At 37.6% G+C, this 20,715-nt stretch overlaps 1 protein-coding gene across 1 annotated transcript in view; it reads right to left on the bottom strand.

Annotated features, from left to right (window-relative positions):
* ITGBL1 (integrin subunit beta like 1) overlaps positions 1-20,715 on the bottom strand; it is a 127,867-nt gene that overhangs the window by 70,711 nt on the left and 36,441 nt on the right. Inside the window, exon 3 of the mRNA XM_042867549.1 lies at positions 2,583-2,729. Coding sequence (XP_042723483.1) covers positions 2,583-2,729 — 147 coding nt within the window. The remainder of the gene's footprint in view (positions 1-2,582; positions 2,730-20,715) is intronic.

Genomic DNA, 20,715 nt, shown 5'->3' with positions numbered 1-20,715 from the left:
ATGCAATATTAAAGTGATTTACTCTTAATAAGCAGCATTATATTTTAATAAGTAAATTTCACTCCTAGAATTGTCTGTCTTAATTCATGTATTTGAGGAATTAAATCAGCTTTAAAAATTATATTTTCAGCCAACTAAGAGGAAAAAAAACATGCATGGTCATCTTCTCAAGAATAAAACCTGATTTTACCCAGCTCCACGGTCGTCTTAGATAAGAGTTAGAGTTTTGCTATTGAAGATCTGAAAATATGTTTGAATAATTTCAAAAAGTGTATTTGCACTCTAGTCACCAGACTCCTTTTATGCTTATTATATGAGGAATAGGATTTAAAAATCTTTAGATTCTATCTAGAAAGTGATTAGTGTGCCAATATATTAGACAACAGACAAGCTAATTGCAAAAAATGGAATGGATTTCTTTGACCTGTGCCTCCTTTGATTTAACTATCTGCAAGACCCCTGGATTCTTGAAAACCACAGAGTTGAATCCTCTCAGAACATAAGCCAGAGTAGAAAACTTTCTGACATATTACAAATGCAGAGAGCTCAGAGGATGCGGAACTTGGAAATGTTTTTTTAAACAGATCTTCTGTCACCACTGGCCTGATCATGTTTGCTTCATAGTCTTTCATATAGGGTTGCTCCCTCAACTCAGTGGCTGCCTTTCCACAGCCCACTGTCTCAAACACAAAAGTTTTGTTTTGTTGCTCCAAGGGAAGTAGCAAGCCCCTCTTTTCTCTCAGAGAGACAGGTCAAACCAAACCAAACAACTGCCTTCTCAGTACTTTTTGCTTTGGAAAACGATGCATAACTGTCCCAGTCTCAGCTGCGACAGAGTTGATTTTCTTCAGAATGTCCAATATGATGCTATGTTTTGACTTTAGTAAAAACAATATTGATAACAAACTGATGTTTTTGTTAATTTGTTGCTGAGCAGTGCTGCACAGAGTCAAAGATGTTTTAACTTCACATGCTGCCCAGCCAATGAGGAGCTGGAGGTGCACAAGGAGGGAAAGAAGAATGGCACAACCAGGACAACTGATCCTAACAGTCCAAACAGGCATTCCATAACATATGGTGTCATGCAAAGTGTATAAAACTGGGGGCAGCAGGCCTGGGGACTGGCAGAGGGTTGGTTAGTGAGTGGCGAGCACTTACACTGTGCTTCACTTATTCTGTAAATATATATAAATTTACCATTACTTTTCCTTTCCTTCTCTGTTTTAGTAAACAGCTTTTATTTCTGCCTATGATTTCTACCTTTTTTTTCCCCCACTGGGAGGGGTCAGAATGAGCAAATAGCCTTGTAGTGCTGAGCTGCCTGCCCATTTAAGTTGCAAAATTAAAAATAACAGCAAAGAGAACTACCATACCAGAAAGGTGAATATGAAAATACTCCATCAAATGATTCAGTAAATTTTCCACAGGAGTTTTTTGATAATCATTGTCACAGTTTTGGCTGGCTACCAGGTAACCACCCAGCTGCTCTTTCACTCCTCCTTCTTCAGCAGGACAGGGGGAGAAAATATGATGAACAAGCTTCTCAGTCGAGATAAGGACAAAGAGATCACTCATCAATTACCATCACAGGCAAAACAGGCTTAGCTTTGGAAAGATTAATTTAATTTGTTGTCGATCAATAACAGAGTAGGTTAGTAAGAAATAAAAACAAAACTAAATTGAGTCTTAAAACCTCTTCCTGCAGGGGCTCTCCATGGGCTTTGAACTCCTTCAGGCGCCATCTACTGCTGCACCCCAGGTTCCTCTATGGCTGCATGGGGAGATCTGCTCCATGTGGTGCCTGTGGGCTGCAGGGGGACAGCCTACACCACTGTGGGCCTCTCCTGGACTGCAGAGAACTTCTCCTTCATGTCTGAATCAACTCCTGCTCTCCTTCTACACTGACCTTGGTGCCTGCAGGGCTGCTCTCTCACATTTCTCACTCCTCTCTCCCAGCTGCTGTTGTGCAGCAGTTTTTCCCTTCCTTAAATTTGCTCTCCAAGAGCACATCCAGCATCACTCATCACTCATGGCTCTGCTCTGACATGGGGCAGCTGCTGGGCTCTGCTCACAAGAGCAACTCTTACATCCCTGCTGTAGTAGGTGCTAGCGAGATGGGATGCGCCTCGGAGATGGGAAAGACACCCTGCATTCCCAAAACTTTGCTATGTAACAAAATATGAGCTCAAAAGTTCTCAAAAAATTGCATAGCTTATAAACATTCTGAAAAAAAATATATTTGAAATTGTGATCTAACACACAGACACACACAAAACTCACTTTCTGTATTAATGCCCATAAATACAGCTTACTGATGGGCAGAATATCTGACACAAAGGCACTTTCATCAGTCTGAAGCAATGGATAAACTATAGTTCTAAAGCAAGCATACTAAATAAATGCACACCACATGCACAGGAATGAGCCTATAGGAAAATCAAGCATTTTAATATATGCACAGTTTTTTATCAGTTTCCTAGAACATATTATACAAAATTCTTAATCAGACAAGAAACCAGTGATGCTTAATATAATACACAGAGAACCTCTTAAGCCATCAAGACAGACAAAAGACATCTTACCTGCACCAGAGCAGATGATATCTTGAGAATTCTTACACATTTCATTGCTTTTCTTCCGTGTAAGATTGCAAGTAGTTGGATACTGACAAGCTTCACCATACCAGCCTTCATCACATTTGCACTTCCCACAGTCACACTTTCCATGGCCTAGCAGTGGAAGGAAAGAGTGTGTCAAGTCCTTTTTTCTCATTCAGAAAGCTGTATTTTTGAGTCCATTTTTTAAAAGTAGATTTCATTAATTACAGATTTAAAATGAATATAATTAACAGATCCAATTAACATAATTCATATGAATTTATAAGTAGATATGAATAAGTATGATCTTAAATGTCTAGAGACACCTGAAATCACCATAACTTTGAAGTCTAATGTATGTCTAATGATGTCTAATTTTGATACATCTACAAAAAATATTTATGTAATGATTGAATAAAGAGCTAGAACATCCTGTATGAACAGTGGTCTTTCTTATTACTTTCACCTCTTTTTCATTTCCATGTTTCTCTACTCTTCAACAATTGACATAACAAAACTGGAGGTTCAGAGACTTCATTCACCTCTTTGGCCAATTATTTGCAAAGGACAAACAGAAAGTTCAGCCCGAAGACACTGGAATTACTTTTAGTGACACAAATCATGAAGAGGTGCATGGAGAGGGCCAGTAACAGTGGCAAGCAGTAGCTCCCTCCTGCAATAGAAATAGCAGATCCCACCTCTACTGAAAGGTGAAAATCCTTTTTTATGAAGCCTCCTCTAGCTAGTGATTCCTCCAGCCTTCGCCCATCTACTTAGACTCCATTTGATTGTTGTTGCAAAACTGAATTTTACAATTATATGATGACAGTATATTGGGAATGTTGCATGTTTTAATACTCACAGAACTGTATTTACTTACAATTATTTGCCAAACACATTTGTCTTAAGTGAACAAATGCAGCTGCTTAATGGTACCTTGTTTTTTGATTAACTGAATAGTACATTGCTTAAAGTTTGTAATATATCTAATAGAACAAAGAACTAGAACAATAAAGATAGATAAAGTTTCTATGAATTCTTTACTTTTCTTTAAATATAGCCAAATGCACAGACTATGTGACAATTTACACCATTTCTGCTGTATGTTATCACCTTCCATATTAAATTTTAGGTGCAAATTTCTGTTTCTTAATACTTTAGGCATTTATTTACAATTTTTTGTAGTAAATGTAAGAAAAAAAAAAAGAAAACAGATTTGCAAATACTTTACAATAAATTATTTCATTTTAAAATAATAATAAAAAATTGTATCTACTTAACTAAAGTAAATTATCTTTCAATCACTACATCTGTTTTAAATGCACTTGATACCTGCAGAGTCAACTGCCTGAAAATGGAAGCCCAGCCTGCTGCTAATGAAAAAGAACGTAAATAACTACAGTAAGTGAAATATTTTTAAGAGAAAAAGGAGTATCTTGTGTTTCTCCAGAACAGTTTGTTTGCTTTCCAAGATGGCCCTAAGACAAAATTCAAATAAATAGCTGGAAAAAACATAGTAGAAGAACGCATGAGAGAATCAAGCTCCTTCTTGCTTTAAAACAGGAGGTGCCACCTTGTTAATTTTTTTTTAAATAATTCTCTGTCAGTAAAAGAGAGGGAAAGAAGAGAGTAGAATTAAAATATATAATGAAAAAACTACTCTTGTGATTACTCCACTTCACTGACAGGCAGCAGCATAATTCATTCTGGAAAATTGAGATAAGTCCAGGTAACTGAAAAAAACTGAAGATATAACTATCTCCCCATATTTTACTTCTTTTCAAGGATTACTTATTGCAGTGACTTTGCATTTTCCATGTTAGACACTCTTGTGATTCAACAGTTTGATATTTGCTGATGAAAATGAAGAAACAAAAGAAGTGGTTTAATAAAAGAACAGATTTTCCTGTTCCCATTCCTAAATGACAGAATAAGGCAGAAGCCACTGCTGGTTAGTACTGTAGGTCCAGCAGCAGTAATTTCTATTAGAGATTCTCTAATACAATGTGTGATGCAGAAAGGAAAAAAAAAAATTAACTTGCATTTATACAGCTGCTTACAGAAGATAAGTAAGAGATATCCATGAGAATAGACATGTAAAGTGGATTTTTGCTTTATTCAACAAGAATTAATGAAATTTAAAAAAAAAATAATGAAATCAAACTGAGAGGAATAATAAATCTCTTGCATGTGACTGAAGACTGCTATAAGGAATTTAACTCGTGAATTTGTGAAATTGTATTCGTGATTTTAATCTTGATCACTCACTTAACCTGATTTTCCCCATTGCAAAGTTTTTTAGAGCTGTAAACCTGTAATAATATTCTACTAAAAAATAAAATTGGGTGAGAGGACTATACTGTAGTGTAGAAGGCAATCAGTGTACCTGCAATATCTTGTGTTACTTCCTGCACCTTTTCTGTCACATAAATAATGCAGTAGGTAATGCAAGTCAGTGGCCACAGTAATCCTCTTCTTGCTTACTTTCCACTTCAGCATGTACCAACAATACCATTCTTCCTCATGGCAAAAATAAGGAAGTGATAACTATTAATCATATATGCTATGGGCTGTAAGAATATTCAGATGGGTACAGAAGTTTTTTAATGGTTTCAGATTCTTTTCACAAAAGTTTGTGCAGGATCTCTTTTGTTGCACGTAGATTTCTGTTTTAAATGAAATAGTATGAAATGTTAAATAAGGAGTACATAGCGCTGTGAAAGCTGTGAAGTAATATTGTAACTTCCTAGAGGGTAAATTCTACTATCAAGAGTGAGACTCAGGTATCTGAGGATGGGCCATAAAAAAGAAAAGTGAAGAAAAGTGAGCTGCAAGACCTTACTAAACAGTTGGTCAAGAAAGGCATATCTCAGAATAAGTGATGAAACATTTGCTCCATTTTACAAAAATTGCTGCAACATAAATAAATGTGAAGCATAAAGAAATTAGAATTTAACTCAAAAATAGAGAATATGGGATATAATAAAGTCTAAAAGAAGTTCTAGAATTTCTTGAAGAAAAAGACCGTGTCTGTGGGCTGTAAAAATATCAGATTCAAACATGTGGAAAAACCTTTTATAATAAAAGGCTTCATTTCTAACTGGATGAGCAATCACCTCTGAAAGTATATCTGGAGCACACAGAGAGCTCATAGGGTGGAAAATGAAACTAATATGCAAGGAAAACTGTCTGATGTCAGAAAATATATGGAGGAAGCAAGAACAGAAAATTTTAGGCAGGGTCAGATCTTGCAAAATTGCAAGTACTAAAATGTACTTTCATCATTCGAATAAAAAGAAAATAGAAAAAAAAAAAAAAAGACTTCACAAAGCAGCAAGCAGCATTAAGATTACAGATAATTTACAGACAGTCCAAAATGAAATTAATATGGAGATGTTGACCATAGTTGTAAATGCAGTGCAGCTAGTGATACAGACTATGGAAATGAAAATTAATTATCAGAGATGAGAACAAAACAAAGACACGAAACTGTTTTCAATGAAGTGTCTAGACCATGAGGGTGAGACATCATATCTTCACTCCAGAGTACCTGCAATACTCGTATATGAAAGGCCAGTTTAATAACAAAGACTTCTAATGAATCTAACAGACTGTTAATCAGATGTCTGAAAAATAACAGTAATAATAAACTCTAACTCTTTTTTTCCTTTAAGAAAAAGGAATGTATGTGATCTGGGCAACTGAAAAATGTTGATCTGACCTCATGGGGCAGGTTGAAAGAATTTGAAACAAACTGTGAAGCACTGCACAACTAGAGGTATTGAAGTAGTGAGAAATGGAACTTATTTCCCATATTCTCTATTTTTAAATTAAGAACAATAACAGCTTTATTCCAGAATAGACTATGTTAAGTTTACCTATCTTTATAAGATTACCGATATTTCAAGAGAAGGAACACAGGAATGGTCTGAACATATTCACCAAATATGATAACACTGTGGAAAAAAATTAAATTATTCTGGATAAGGTATGCTAGAAAAGTGTAGGGACCACAATTTGATTTAAGGGAAGGAAATATCATTAGGATGAATGCAGTATTACTAGAACAGTAATATTTCAAATAATGTTTTTGGAACTGAACATATTTTTTAATGATGTTGATACAAAAATCCACTGTATGCTAAAAACATTTGCCAGTGGCCGAGTGATCTAAGATCTCAGTAAAAAAAGTGAGGATGGAAAATCATACAGAATGAACTGGGCTGACAGTCTGAATGACTGAAGTAATAAAGGTCAATTTAAATTAGACTTACAAAGCTCAAGGTCACGCACAGAGAAAAGGAAGAGATACCATAGGCTACAACCTTCCCAATTGGAAACAGCAAGAAGAACCTGAGAATATACTCATGTCAGCTGTGGAAAGATAGTGTGGCTAAGTCTTTCACCAAAATTGTCTCAGACATACACATTGAAGACATATCAGGAGGGGCAGAAAATGGCCACAAACCATGAAAATCCTACACATTTGAATATTAAACAAATATGGATCAAAGTCATACTCAAAAATTACCATTAGGTCTCTAAACTTCAGAAGAATAAGTGAAGTTTTTCAGACAAATACTAGTGGAATCGTAATCACTTACAAGATGGCAATAGAAACACAGAATCATCCAATACCCTGAGTTGGTAGGGACTCTCAAGTTCAACTTCTGGCTCTGCACAGGGCCACTCAAAATTCAAATCTTATGTGACCACTTCCTTAAGAAGCCTGTTCCATGCCTGACCGCTCTTTGGTGAAGAACCTTTTCCTAAATGCCAAATAGACCCTCCTTCCCCCCCCAACACAGCTCCATGCTGTTCCCTCGAGTCCTATCACAGTCACCAGAGAGCAGAGCTCAGCACTGCCCCTCCACTCCCCTTGTAAGGAGCCGGTAACCATGACGTTACTGTTAAGAGCAGTGACTGGGAGTTAAACCATCTCACTCAAAAATGATACTTAAAACCACATTCAATTGGTTGATGACTTTCTTTTGCCCTCAGACTCTTAACATCATTCTAAAAGCATTCTAAAAATGTTTTTCTACTACAGATGTGCATTCCTATACATCTAAGATTGAAGATACAAAGGTGAAATCTCTGATAAAAGGTTCTGAAAGTGAGTGGACCTCACTGTCCACTAATCTGAGGCACTAATCTGGAAGGATAACTTCACAGATTTCACTTATTTCATATGTAATCCATCATGAGAGACAGGTACTTCGGTAGAGTAACTCAGATGCTGCGTAGGCTGGACAGTCCTCAGAGAATGGATGTTTTTCTTCAGTAAACTACTGGTAAGCGTACAGTGATTGGATACACAAGGATTGATGCTGGGACTTTAGAGTCTGGAGCAACACTAGGCATACACCTGTGCAGATAAAAATTGGTTCATTTTTTCTCTTTTGATTCACTTATATATGCAATAATCCATGTCAGATTTAAAATGTTTTGACATAATTACATAAAAGAGAGAAGGAGGTAACTGTTTATTTAATGGCCAATCTCAATCAGTTTATGTAAACAATTACCTTACATGATTACTGGGTAAACCAGAAACTGAACTGGAACATTGCTTCTATTTCGATTCAGTAGAAATCATGGCATTCTGCAGTACAATTGCTTTTCTGTGCCTCCCTCTGGAAAAGATTTTCTCTACCTTTGAGCCATTTTTGGCTTAGATTTCTTTGATTTCCTACTAATGTTCACTGCTACTAAAAGCTCCGCTACATTTTGTTGGAAAGAGTACTTTCTATATCGGAGTAACTGTAAAATATAATCAAGTACTTCATAAACTGCAAGGACCATGCCTTTAAATAAATTCTTGATTCATTAAGAAACACTACTGGAGATACTAAAAATTATAGATTACTTATTTGTATGGTTGTGCAGCATTAGTTATAACATAGGAACTCTCACCACAAGAAAAGTTTCTTAGTGGAGCAAAAAGACTGACCAGATGTTAAAACACTCTCAGATGTCCTTTTTTTCACTTATTTTTAATAACTAAAGCCCAATTACTCTATGTAAGAACACAAGTTGTGGCCGTTCTCATTTTTAAACTGTAACGTAATCAATTTCTTACAGACATGTGAGATTTAGCATAAGAATTCCTTTCTACAGCACAAAGTCAGCATCAGAATGAAATCAACAGTTGGCATGATAAATGAATTGGGCTTGTTATTATGCATTTTTAGCAGCCACAGAGTGATTCACAAAGTTCTTTTCAAATGTAAAAAACACTTCATTAATGAGGAGAAGAAATATGAAGAACTTGTTATGTATTCCTTCTTTAAATTGGGATGCTGGACATAAACGTAGATAAAGCTGTAAGAACTGAAAATTTTGGGGAAGTAAAAATGTAAGTATTCTCCATCAATTTCAACCTAGACCAGTATAATGAAGTTATGGAGTGAATAGATCCTTCAATTGGATTACTTTCTTTCCTCTAGTTAGTGAAGCAGATATTGCTGCTTTATACCAATGTAAATTTAGTGCAAATATTTCAGATTATGCTAGGGTAAGATTAGGCCTATTCTGCTTAGGTGCATTCGAGAATCTCAGTAACTATGCTTTGCATTAAGCTGACATATATATCTGTATATCTTTTCTCTTTTCATTTTTTGTTGTTGCTGTTGCAATTTGAAGAAAAGCCCTTAGGTATCACCACTTTTTTTTCTCTTGTATCAAAGTGCTTCAAATGAACCTCTCTTTATGTCTTGGGTCTTGGCTGCTTAAGTTGTATTAATTTCAAAAAACCCAACTGCTTTCCAGACTTTTGCAGTATACCATAGAAATTCTAACCATACTGAAATAAATTACTTCCAGTAAGGCAGGGTTTTTCACAAAAATTCTGACTCTTTCTTCTCCTCGCAGCTGATTTGTTTCTCTCTCTATGTTGACACAATTGCCCCACGAAGCTAAAATATAGATTGGTTAAGGGAACTGATTTGAATTTAGAAAAAGATCTCAAAAAAAAAAATAATTATGATAGCACCTGATGAAATTGGGATTTTTCAAGCCAGTTTTGTAACTGAAATCCCTTCATCACCTACAGCCCTGATAAGAACTGCATCAAAGATTTTCAAAGGAAGACTTTAAGCCTAAAGGGTTAAAGGAAAAGAAATCAAACCAAACCTTTAAGTAGTCACAAAAGGCTTATAAAAATGCAAGAAACTATGAACTTAGAAGTTCTTATGTTAAGCCTTTTTTTTTCTGCTTATTTAGAGTATCCAGATCTTGAAGTAGCTCAGAATAACAGACATGAGCATTCTGCACTGTCCTTTGGCAGAGCAAATGAGCCACTGTAATGAGAGGGTTTGTAACAGTTTGTCTCTCGGTTTTATTTAGTGATTGGATTCCCCTCCTCTCCTTCAAGACCGTTTAAAGTGGAATTTCAGAAGTAAAACAGAAGTAGTGACAAATAATTTCAATTTGGTTACTGTTGAATGCACAATCATAACTTGTGTTAAATTACAATGCCAGTAGGACTAAGTAGGTTACCGCAAAAGTAATGCCTCCTATTTATTTCCTAGTAAATTATAACAGATACAAAGAGCACAATAACACTGCTTGATAGAGAAAATTCTCAGCTACAAAACACTATTTTTCAACATATCCATCATTACTTCTGCCTTTTCATCAGCGATGAACAAGAGCCAGCATGCAGTACTTGTAAATATCTGCACCAGCGCAGGGGATCCCATGTTTCACAGCAGCATGGCAGCATCACTGCTAGAAAGTGTTGCCCACCTAGTCTATCCTTTTATTGGTCCAAAGAGATGGAAGTAGTCAGAAGGTATCAAATCAGGACAATAAATAGGTGAGGGAGACAGTTCAGCCAAGACTGATGATGTGCTGCACAGCCTTCGTACTGATACAGGGATACAGTCTTGGAAGACGGGGGAGGTGCCTGAAGACTGGAAGATAGCCAACGTCACCCCGGTCTTCAAAAAAGGCAAGAAGGAAGACCCAGGCAATTATAGGCCAGTCAGCCTCACCTCTGTCCCTGGAAAGGTGATGGTACAGCTTGTACTGGATATCATATCCAGACAACTGGAAGAAGAGGAGGTTATCAGGAGTAGTCAGCACGGGTTCACAAGGGGGAGGTTGTGCTTGACCAACCTGGTAGCCTTCTATGATGTTGTCTCTGGCTGGGTGGATAGGGGGAGAGCAGTGGATGTAGTCTACCTTGATTTCAGCAAGGCATTTGATACTGTCCCCCACGACATCCTTATAACAAAGCTGAGGAAGTGTGGGATAGATGAGTGGACAGTGAGGTGGGTTGAGAACTGGCTGACTGGCAGAGCACAGAGGGTTGTTGGTGGTGGTGCAGAGTCCGGTTGGAGGCCTGTAACCAGCGGTGTTCCTCAGGGGTCTGTGCTGGGTCCGGTCTTGTTCAACATCTTCATCAATGACCTTGATGAGGGGATAATGGCCACCCTCAGCAAGTTTGCCGATGATACGAAGTTGGGAGGATTGGCTGACACGCCTGAAGGCTGTGTTGCCATTCAGCAAGACCTGGATAGGCTGGAGAGCTGGGCAGAAAAAAAACGGATGAGGTTTAACAAAAGCAAGTGTAGAGTCTTGCATCTGGGGAGGAATAATTGCATGCACCAGTACAGGTTGGGGGATGAGCTGCTGGAGGGGAGCTCTGCGGAAAGGGACCTGGGTGTCCTGGTGGATGACAGGTTGGCCATGAGCCAGCAGTGTGCCCTTGTGGCCAAAAAGGCCAATGGCATCCTGGGATGCATTAAAAAGAGTGTGTCCAGCAGGTCAAAGGAGGTGATCCTCCCCCTCTACTCTGCCCTGGTACGGCCTCATCTGGAGTACTGCGTCCAGTTCTGGGCTCCCCAGTACAAAAAAGACAGGGATCTCTTGGAAAGAGTCCAGCGGAGGACCACGAAGATGGTGAAGGGCCTGGAGCATCTCTCCTATGAAGAAAGGCTGACTGAACTGGGTCTGTTCAGCCTTGAGAAAAGTAGACTGAGAAGGGACCTGATCCAGGTCTATAAATATCTAAGGTGTGGGGGGCAGAATGGCGAGGCCGGACTCTTTTCAGTGGTGAGTGGAGACAGGACAAGGGGAAACGGCCAGAAACTGCAGCATAGGAAGTTCCACACAAACATGCGCAAGAACTTCTTTACAGTGAGGTGACGGAGCACTGGAACAGGCTGCCCAGGGAGGTGGTGGAGTCTCCTTCTCTGGAGCTGTTCAAGACCTGCCTGGATGCCTACCTGTGCGACCTGGTGTAGGGAACCTGCTTTGGCAGGGGGGTTGGACTCGATGATCTCTGGAGGTCCCTTCCAACCCCTACAATTCTGTGATTCTGTGATTCTGTGACTAGTGTTACTGTGCCACAAGAGAAAGGCTGTCTTCTTCTCTGGACTGCTACACTGTAGGTTTTGCACACAGATCACACATGATGAATTTGAAGGCATTCTAAACTCATATGACAGTGGGTAAGTATCTCATTACTATCCAGTGAGAATGGCTGACTAAATAAAAATTCTGGAAGTTCTCGTCTTGAACTTGCATCAGAGTGACGACATAGCAGTCAGATTTGATAGTTTGCCCAGGTTCCAGAAAATCCAGAAGGATCACACTTTTCCATCCTAAACGACAGTGCACATCACTTTACTTGCTGAAGACTGTGACTGAACTTTTTCTTTAATGAGAAACTCACATGTCACCACTTCATGTGGTGGAATATCTCCAAGCAGGAAGACTCTCTCTTGGACAATTCATGCCAGTGCTTGGTTACCCTCACAAGCAGTATTTCCTGATAAGACATCTTGTGTTTCAGTTTGCTTCTGCCTCTTCTCCTGTCATGAGAAACATCAAAAAAATCTGGTTCTGCTGTCTTTGTACCCTCCCTTTAGGTATTTACAGACATTATTGAGATCCTCCCTGAGTCTTCCCTTCACCAGGCTGAGAAGTCCCTGCTCTCTCAGCTTCTCCTCGAACAAGATATTTCTTAATGATCTTAGAGGCTATAGATTGGACTCTCAAGCACCATCTCCCTCTTGCACATTTATATATGTGAAGAAAGATGTATTGAATTACATGGCACAAGTAATTAATATTAATAAATTTGTACCTATGTGTATATATACCTGTTGTATATATACCTGCTTCCAGAATAAAAGACAATATGCATTTTTCCTCTAGCTGTGCCTTTTAGTACAGGTACAAAATATAATAAAAAAATATACTGCTGATTACTGTCATTTCCTTTTTCCCCCTCTTGGCTATGAATTCAAATTCCCTATAAAGTGAATAGACTCAACTGTAATAAAAATCAATTAGATATTGCGAATGAATAAAATAAAGGAAAGCAACACTCAGTTGAATCTGTTCCAGTTTGTTACCCTGGAGGTGGCACAAGTTGATATAATTTTAAATGTGATTCATGCTGTTTAGACAGATGATATAAATATCTCAGGGAGACAGAGATAATTTAGTTTTATCAATCAAAACAGTCTAGAGTCGAGGTTTCTGTTAATAATTCAAGGGTTTCATGAAAGATTCCTTACTTATTTTTAACCAAATGGTTTCTCATTTTTTGAAGAACAAAAATAATCAACTTTTAAGTAGGAAGATCTTTTAATAGGCTGAGCCAATATACTTTTTCTTCTCTAGAATAGTGCTTTTTAGTCACATACTTTTGCAATGTTGAGTTTTGTGCAAGTATTCTACATAACAAATAAAATTATACTGAGACATGAACTATTCACTTCTTTAAAATTGCTTGCAGAGAAGGAATAAATACAAAGTGCTTCACATACTCAGATATGTAGACACTTTAAAACCATTTGACATTGTAAAAAAACTGCATTCCTGTGGGAAAAAGAATTGCAAACCCAGTAGATTCATATTTATGTTATTATGCTCAAGAGCAGAAATAACTGAGTTAAATAAACCCTGTTTCCTTAGTCTGAGCAGGTTTGCTGTGTGATCTGGGTTCTCTAAAAAATGGCAGCTCAGGCTATGCCAGCTGGCTCAGATACTCTTCACTGGCTTCATCCACTACACATAGAGCTTTTGTCTCCACGAGCCCAAAAATTCTGATCCATAATGGAATGAAGCAGAATTCTTGACTTTCTATGAGATTAAATGGCAATATTTGACTCTCCCTCCCTAAAACAAGTGAACAAAAAAACCAACTTCAAATATTATTGCATTTTTATTTTTTATTAAAAAAGGAACAAATTATTGTTCCCCCAAAGGCCTGCCCAGCATCTAGTTAACTTAATTCAAACCAACAAAGGATTTCTAGGCTCCCATATGCATGAAAAAGAAACATGAAAACATGCTTGTCAGCAAGACTGGAAATGTTGGAAGTCTTGTTTTTACTAGAGCTCTCAAGTTTTCCAAACTTGGATCTTTGTCTCAAGAAAGAGCTATAATCACTAATGTTTCCATTTTCAGAAAGCTACGACGGTGACCTGAAAATTTAAGACACAGTGACTGTTTCTGAAAATCTCTTTCTAAAAGTACAATTGAAAAGAAATTTGAGAAAAGCTATTTTCCTTCTGCATTCAACAAATGAGAAGTTTACAATGAAGTCTGATTTCATCCCCAGTTTCCCTGCGTGCCTACTGACAGCAACATCAAACCTTAGTGCATGCTGCTATGTGGTCTGCAGCGCCATGGCAAGGTGATGGTACCAGGGATTGTCCCATTCTCCATCCAACTAAATAACATTGTTCCTACAGCAGAATGACTTGGAGAATTAAGTGTCTCCTCTCAAGAGAGGAAGGGCTCCCATAGTTCGACATAGGACTCTTCTCAGCTTTAGAAGAGGTGGGCTAGATGACCTCCAGAGATCCCTTTCAATCCCTATGATTCTGTGATTCTGTAATTGCTCTCAACAGAGGTGCAGAGACTGAGAACAGTTTGTTGAAGAAAAGAGCATCAACAATCACTTGCTGCAGTAAAATCAAAGTTCTAAGCTCTGGGTACTGCAAGACATTTTCTGGGAAGATTACTTTTAGTTCATCACTGGATACTAGGGCTGTTTATACAGACTGGGAGCAACCCTGTGGAGAAAGACTTGGTGGTCCTGGACACGAGCCAGCAGTGTGTCCTTGCAGCCCAGAAGGCCAACTAAATCCTGGGCTGCATTAGAAGAGGAGTGGCCAATGGGGAGAGGAAGGTGATTGTCCCCCTCTACTCAGCTCTTGTCAGACTCCATCTGGAGTACTGCATTCATGCCTGGTGCCCACAGTACAGGAAGGACGTGGAGCTCTTGGAGCAAGTCCAGAGGAGGGCCACGAAGATGATCAGGGGGCTGGAGCACCTCTTCTACGAGGAAAGGTTGAGGGAACTGGGCTTGTTTAGCTTGGAGAAAGCTCCAGGGAGACCTCATTGTGGCCATCCAGTTTGTGAAGGGAGTGTATAAACAGGAGGGGGAATGTCTGTTTACTAGTGTGGATAGTGATAGAACAAGGGGGAATGGTCTTGAACAGGGGAGGCTTAGGTTAGATATTAGGAGGGTGGTTATGCAAAGGAACAGGTTGCCCAAGGAGGTTGGTAGATACCTGGAGGCATACATTCAAGGCCAGGCTGGGCAGCCTGGTCTAGTGGGGGTTTGAACCTAGATGAGTATTATGGTTCTTTTCAACACAGGCTATTCTGTGATTCTATGCTTGTATGATACCTGAAAGTATTATTAATGTGGAATTCATAGCCAAACCTTAAGATCTTAATCACTAAACTCAAGGGTTAGAAAAGTTATGACCACAGAAAAAAGTTATAATTAGTGGTCATGGTGAAGAGTTTGCTGGAGTTCAAGGAGCTGTTGGGACAGTGCTCTCAGACATATGGTTTGATTTATGGGTGGTTCTGTGTGGAGCCTGGAGCTAGACTGTATATCTCCCTTCTGACTTGGGATATTCTATGATCCCATAGTTCTGTATATCCAGTTAAGTACAAACTGATTTTAAAAGTGTATCTGATCACTCTGAAAAATATTTTTTCAGCAAGTCTTTTAAGAAGAAAATTATGTTATGCACATTACACATTCAAATCAAGTTCAGCCAGTATTGCAGACTAAGTAGAGCACAGGTCCTCACCACAGACTTAAGGAATGGGTGAGCTCATATTGGCTGTAGCAGTATTTGATTTACTACTTATGAACTGTGTCTGGTGAGGGTGCCACCCACAAGTCTTTCCTTTTATTTCAAAATAAAGCTGTGTGAACATCGTGTTCTCTTGATAGTGTCCTCATGCTTGGCACCAGAAATGACCTATGATGTTTATTCCTAAGAAAATTCTTAAAAGATGTAAGAGCTATAACAGTGGTGAACCTTAGCAGAATCCATGCAAACTTCCATGCCCTGATTAAAGTTTTAGCAAATGCTGCAAAGCCTGGGACTTCCAGGGTCTCAACGGACTTAAGATTTATCTGTGATATGCCCTTTTTTCCTCATGCTATCTTTGGTAAGAGTATTTTAATAAATCTACAGTCTGAGTGCCATTCTATAACAAACACCAGCTCAGGTGTGTTACAGTTCTTCATAGCATTATGAAAAAAAATCTGATCTACAGTTACATCTACATTACAGGGAGTAATAGAGAACATATCACCATAAAATGAATACAAGCCTTTGACAGTGATAATGAATAAGTAAAATTTAGCAGCATCATGAAGAGTTGTCAGTACTCAATAATCATTCTTGAGGAATAATTTACTGCTGATTCAAGGGCTTTCTTTAAGCCAAGGATCTTCTAAAGGATGTCCTATCCTATTCAGAGTAAATACGTTTAATTCTACCTATTCATAATTAATATCTATTAATATTTCCTATCAAATTTGTGTCTGTGCTTTACCAAACACCATTTCTACATAATTCTTAATGACAACTATACTAAAAAGGAATGGAAAATAATTTTATTTGGTGGTGTTTATACGTAAGTCATGAATTACGGGATGTGTTTGTACATTCTTCCTACAGCTTTTATTAAAAAGTTAGTTTATAATAAATTCTTTGTGGGCATGCTTTACACAGCAGCATCTCAAAAAGAAACATAAATGAAATTAATGAGTTTCCTCCATTTTAAAGCAAGAAATTATTTTTCTGTGTATTATTAAACAGAAATTTTTTCTAGCAATTTATGAATCCCTGAGCTGAATCATTAACTATCCCCTGTAGAGTTGTGCCTAGCAGGAGATTTGGTTCTTCTCTCTCCAAAACAGTGCAGATTCACACTTGACATAGAAAATCTAAATGGGAAGTAACAGTTCAATACCTTGTCACAGCGCAGATTTAAATTGGTAAATACCAGCTATTAATCCCTGAAACTGAGTCACTTGCCTCTCTAAAACTTCTATTAGCACATGAGGAGAATTCATTACAAGGGAAGAGATGTATAAAACTAGATTATTGAAGTGTGTACTAGCTTGCAGTAATATTGAAAAAAAACAAACAAACAAAAAAAAAAACGTGAGCGCTGCACATAATTTCAACCAGATCACCGCAGACACATAACAGAGGCACACTCTAGCATTCCAGTGAAGAGCATGGGTCAAATTTGAAATGTAACTCTGAACAGATTAATTTATGCCCACTTTTATCCACTCTTTTCAGCAATGCCAAATGTTAAACAAAAGATTGTCTGGATTTATTTTGGCTACATTCTTCCCCCACTGTATTGCTAGATACTAGTTTTGCTTTTCTTGCTTTTTGAAAATTAATCATCCTGTAAGACAGTCTATTTTTTCACTATGCTCTTAGAAAACATAAACATTTGTGAACTTTCAACCTGTTCAGAGATTATAGGGTTTTTTTTGTACATTTTTTTTAAAAGTCTGAAGTTCAGTAAAATAAGACTGATACCGCTTCCTAGAACATGCCTGCAGTCAAGCCAAACCACCTGCAGCACATCCTGTTTTTATCACTGTCTCCAAAGTACAGAGTTCCCAATTTACGAAGTTGTACACTGGCACCCTGATGAAACTAATAGAGATTTGACTTTCAAAAAAAAAATTATATATAATATTTGGGAAATTTTACCCCTGTGCTAACAGAAACAGAAAATTAAAATATTTTACAATTAATCTTTTACAAAGGCCTCATTTGGATTTGTATCATCTTGACTTCTAAGAATATTCTAATATCAGTGACTCAATTTGATTCAGATGAGCTCAGCAAGTAGAGTAATGGGAGCATCAAAGAAAGGAACTGTACAAGAAGTACTTCTAATTCACATTAGAAGTAGGCCTACTTATTTTCTGTAGAAAAGATCTCACTTTCTGCTAACACCAGGATGCACGTTGTTCTTGCTTTCGTTCCCTTACACATTTTCTAGCCGGTGCATTAGCCCATTCAAGAAAATTTACCTATTGTGTCAAATATGTTTTTTAATGCTATTTCTTCAGCTGACTTCCATGAAAACTTTATGTATAGTACAATTCCCCTTGCATACCTGAACAATACAGCCTGAAAACCTATGAAAGCTTTTTAGCAAAGTTTGCTGGATTCCTAAACAGGTTACCTCTGCTTCAGCACCGAAACAGTGGGTGAATATGTTCAGAACTTTCTGTGGAAAGCAAGGTCAAACAATATAGAGAGAGGCAAACTAATGCACATAATTGTCAGAGCAGGCACTATTGTGCTATTTATTGTTTACATAAGGTAACTTACAGAAGAGAAAAATGAAAAACTACCTGCCTAGAGACACAAGGAGAAAATTGCTGGCAGGTGGGAACAAGGCTGCAACTGTAAAACATGTACAGATTTCCATCCTTTTAAACAAAGAGTAATCAGCACACTATTATATGTTTTTAAAAATACCAGACTGTAATTCATGGCAAACTGAAATTAATTCTATTTTTATTCATTGGTTTGAAATAAATCAGAGAAATCTTTTAAGAAGAAGAACATAAAGACTAAAAGGTGAAGGGATTACTTTATTTGCTCTTAAAATATTATGTTTCAGTTGCCAGATTAAGAAAACTATTTCTCGGTGTGTGTGGTATAATTGAACTAATCAATCACCTTATGATGTTATTCTCCTTGATTCACATTTAATTGTGGAGCTAATAAGCTAATAAGTAATTAAAATGGGGTGGGGGGTAGGGGGGGAGGGAATCAAACAATTGAATGGCATTTTCCATTCCTGACAAAGTATGAAGAACTGAGAAAAGCATATCTAAGGGTTCTGAAGTATTTTCATGAGAGCCCTGAATTCCTTCCATTTCACTTAGATATTTAGTTGTATTATCATATCATCTTTGCATTTTATGTACTACCAGGTGTTCATGTGGACACCTACATTTGCAGCGCCCAAAAATGTGGGGGAAAAAAATTACCCATGATTCACAGATAGGGAATAAAAAATGATGGAAAAAATACAAGACAACAAATTTTAGTTAATGTGCCCAACATATTTGTACAGCAGGATGGGATGGCCGCCTATGTCTCCACACTCATTTCTTGTCAGTCAGTTTTCTTGTCCCTACACCTTGCATTTTTCTCATAGAGAATATACAGAATCCATCCTGATAGGAAAGATGTAAACAGAAGAGGCTGGCCCGTTAAAGTCAAAGGCAATGCTCATACTGATTTTTACTTGTCTGATTTCATTCTCAAGTCTAATCATTCTGCTCATGACAAGGAAGTCTTTTCATCAAATGAAATGGTCAAGGGATCTTCAAAACCTTGATTATGGCAGCTGAAAGTTTGTCTTAACAAAGGATATGGATAGCTTTATTTATTTATTTATGTAGTCCTTCTCTTAATTGTCCACTTAAGAAACTTTTTGAGGGAAAATGTGGAGGTAAGAGGTAGGAGATCTAGAAAACTGAAAAATATCCAATAAAGGAAGTTCAGAAATCAAGAATAAAAATAATTTCTTTTCAGCTTCTTACTGAGATATACTAATAGGAACTCTAACACAGTATTTACCGCACTTGTAACTTTGTTCATGCTGTTTACTCACAGCATTTCAAGTGCAACATAATCACAAACAAACCTAGTTACAGCAAGACCTTGACAACTCAGAGAATTAAATGGTTATTTATAGTTTTAAATAAAAGGCAAAAAGAAAGTAACTTGAAACAAGAACATGCTAGTCACAGAAAAAAAAAAAAAGAGTAATCGATAATTGCTAAATTGGTGTTTGGAAAGACTAAAACAACTCCAAGCTTTCCTTTTACCCCTTTGGTGGCATAGCTTTATTTCATAACATTTTCAAATATGCAACCATCACGGTCATTCATATTCTGTGGAAAATCAGTTATCACAGAAATTAATAACGTCTGCTTATTATGGATGTGTTATTTGTTCTAGGAAGTAGATCAATTTGAAAAACAGACTGGACAAGGTCAATAAATTCATGCCAACATGCTGAAACCTATGAATATGGATAAATGTAAGACCAACTGTGATGGCTTAGGCCAACAAAAGTGAATGACAGATCAACAGAGTTTACAAAGCATACTTGATGTAATAAAATGTAGGAAGATCACATTTTTCCTTAAGCATTTAATGATGTCATTAACATGTTCCCCATAGAGGGGAAAAATAAAAGAAATAAAAGTGTCATGGTTTTATGATTTTGGGCTATTGGTATTCCACATCATAACATCATGTTGTGCACTGGAGTTAAAGAGTTAATGCTCCAGTTCTGGGTACCTGTCCTAGAAGAGAAGACCCAAAGCCCAGAAGACTTTGCATTCAGAGAGGAGATCAAGCCCCTGGCAAGTTCATGAGACCACGCTCTCCTCTCTGCTGCTGAACTTGACTGCACGTCTCACTTCAACATTAGTGTAAGGTCTTCAGTTTTTGGACACTCTCATTCTATTTGATTTATTAGCTCCAATTCTAGTTATATTTTATTAATTATATTGTATTATAGTGTGTTATCTTGCATTCCAATGTCTTATTTAGTAAATTAGTTTGTTTCTCCTCAGATAATTACTGCTGTTTTGTTTTGGGGCCCATCTCTCTATCCTTTGTACATTATCCCTTTCAGGCAAGAGGATATGCAGGTCCCTCCACACTGCTAGTCACGGAACCATGCCAAACCAGCCCATAAAACACTGACCAAAAAGATAGACTAAAAGAAGAAGAGGAGAGGAGAGGAGAGGAGAGGAGAGGAGAGGAGAGGAGAGGAG

This window comes from Lagopus leucura, unplaced genomic scaffold (assembly GCF_019238085.1).
Source record: "Lagopus leucura isolate 7727_CA_CO unplaced genomic scaffold, USGS_WTPT01 Super-Scaffold_100001, whole genome shotgun sequence".
In the NCBI taxonomy this organism is placed as follows: Eukaryota; Metazoa; Chordata; class Aves; order Galliformes; family Phasianidae; genus Lagopus; species Lagopus leucura.
The sequence above is the reverse complement of the archived record's forward strand: the minus strand, read 5'-3'. Positions and strand labels throughout refer to the sequence as shown.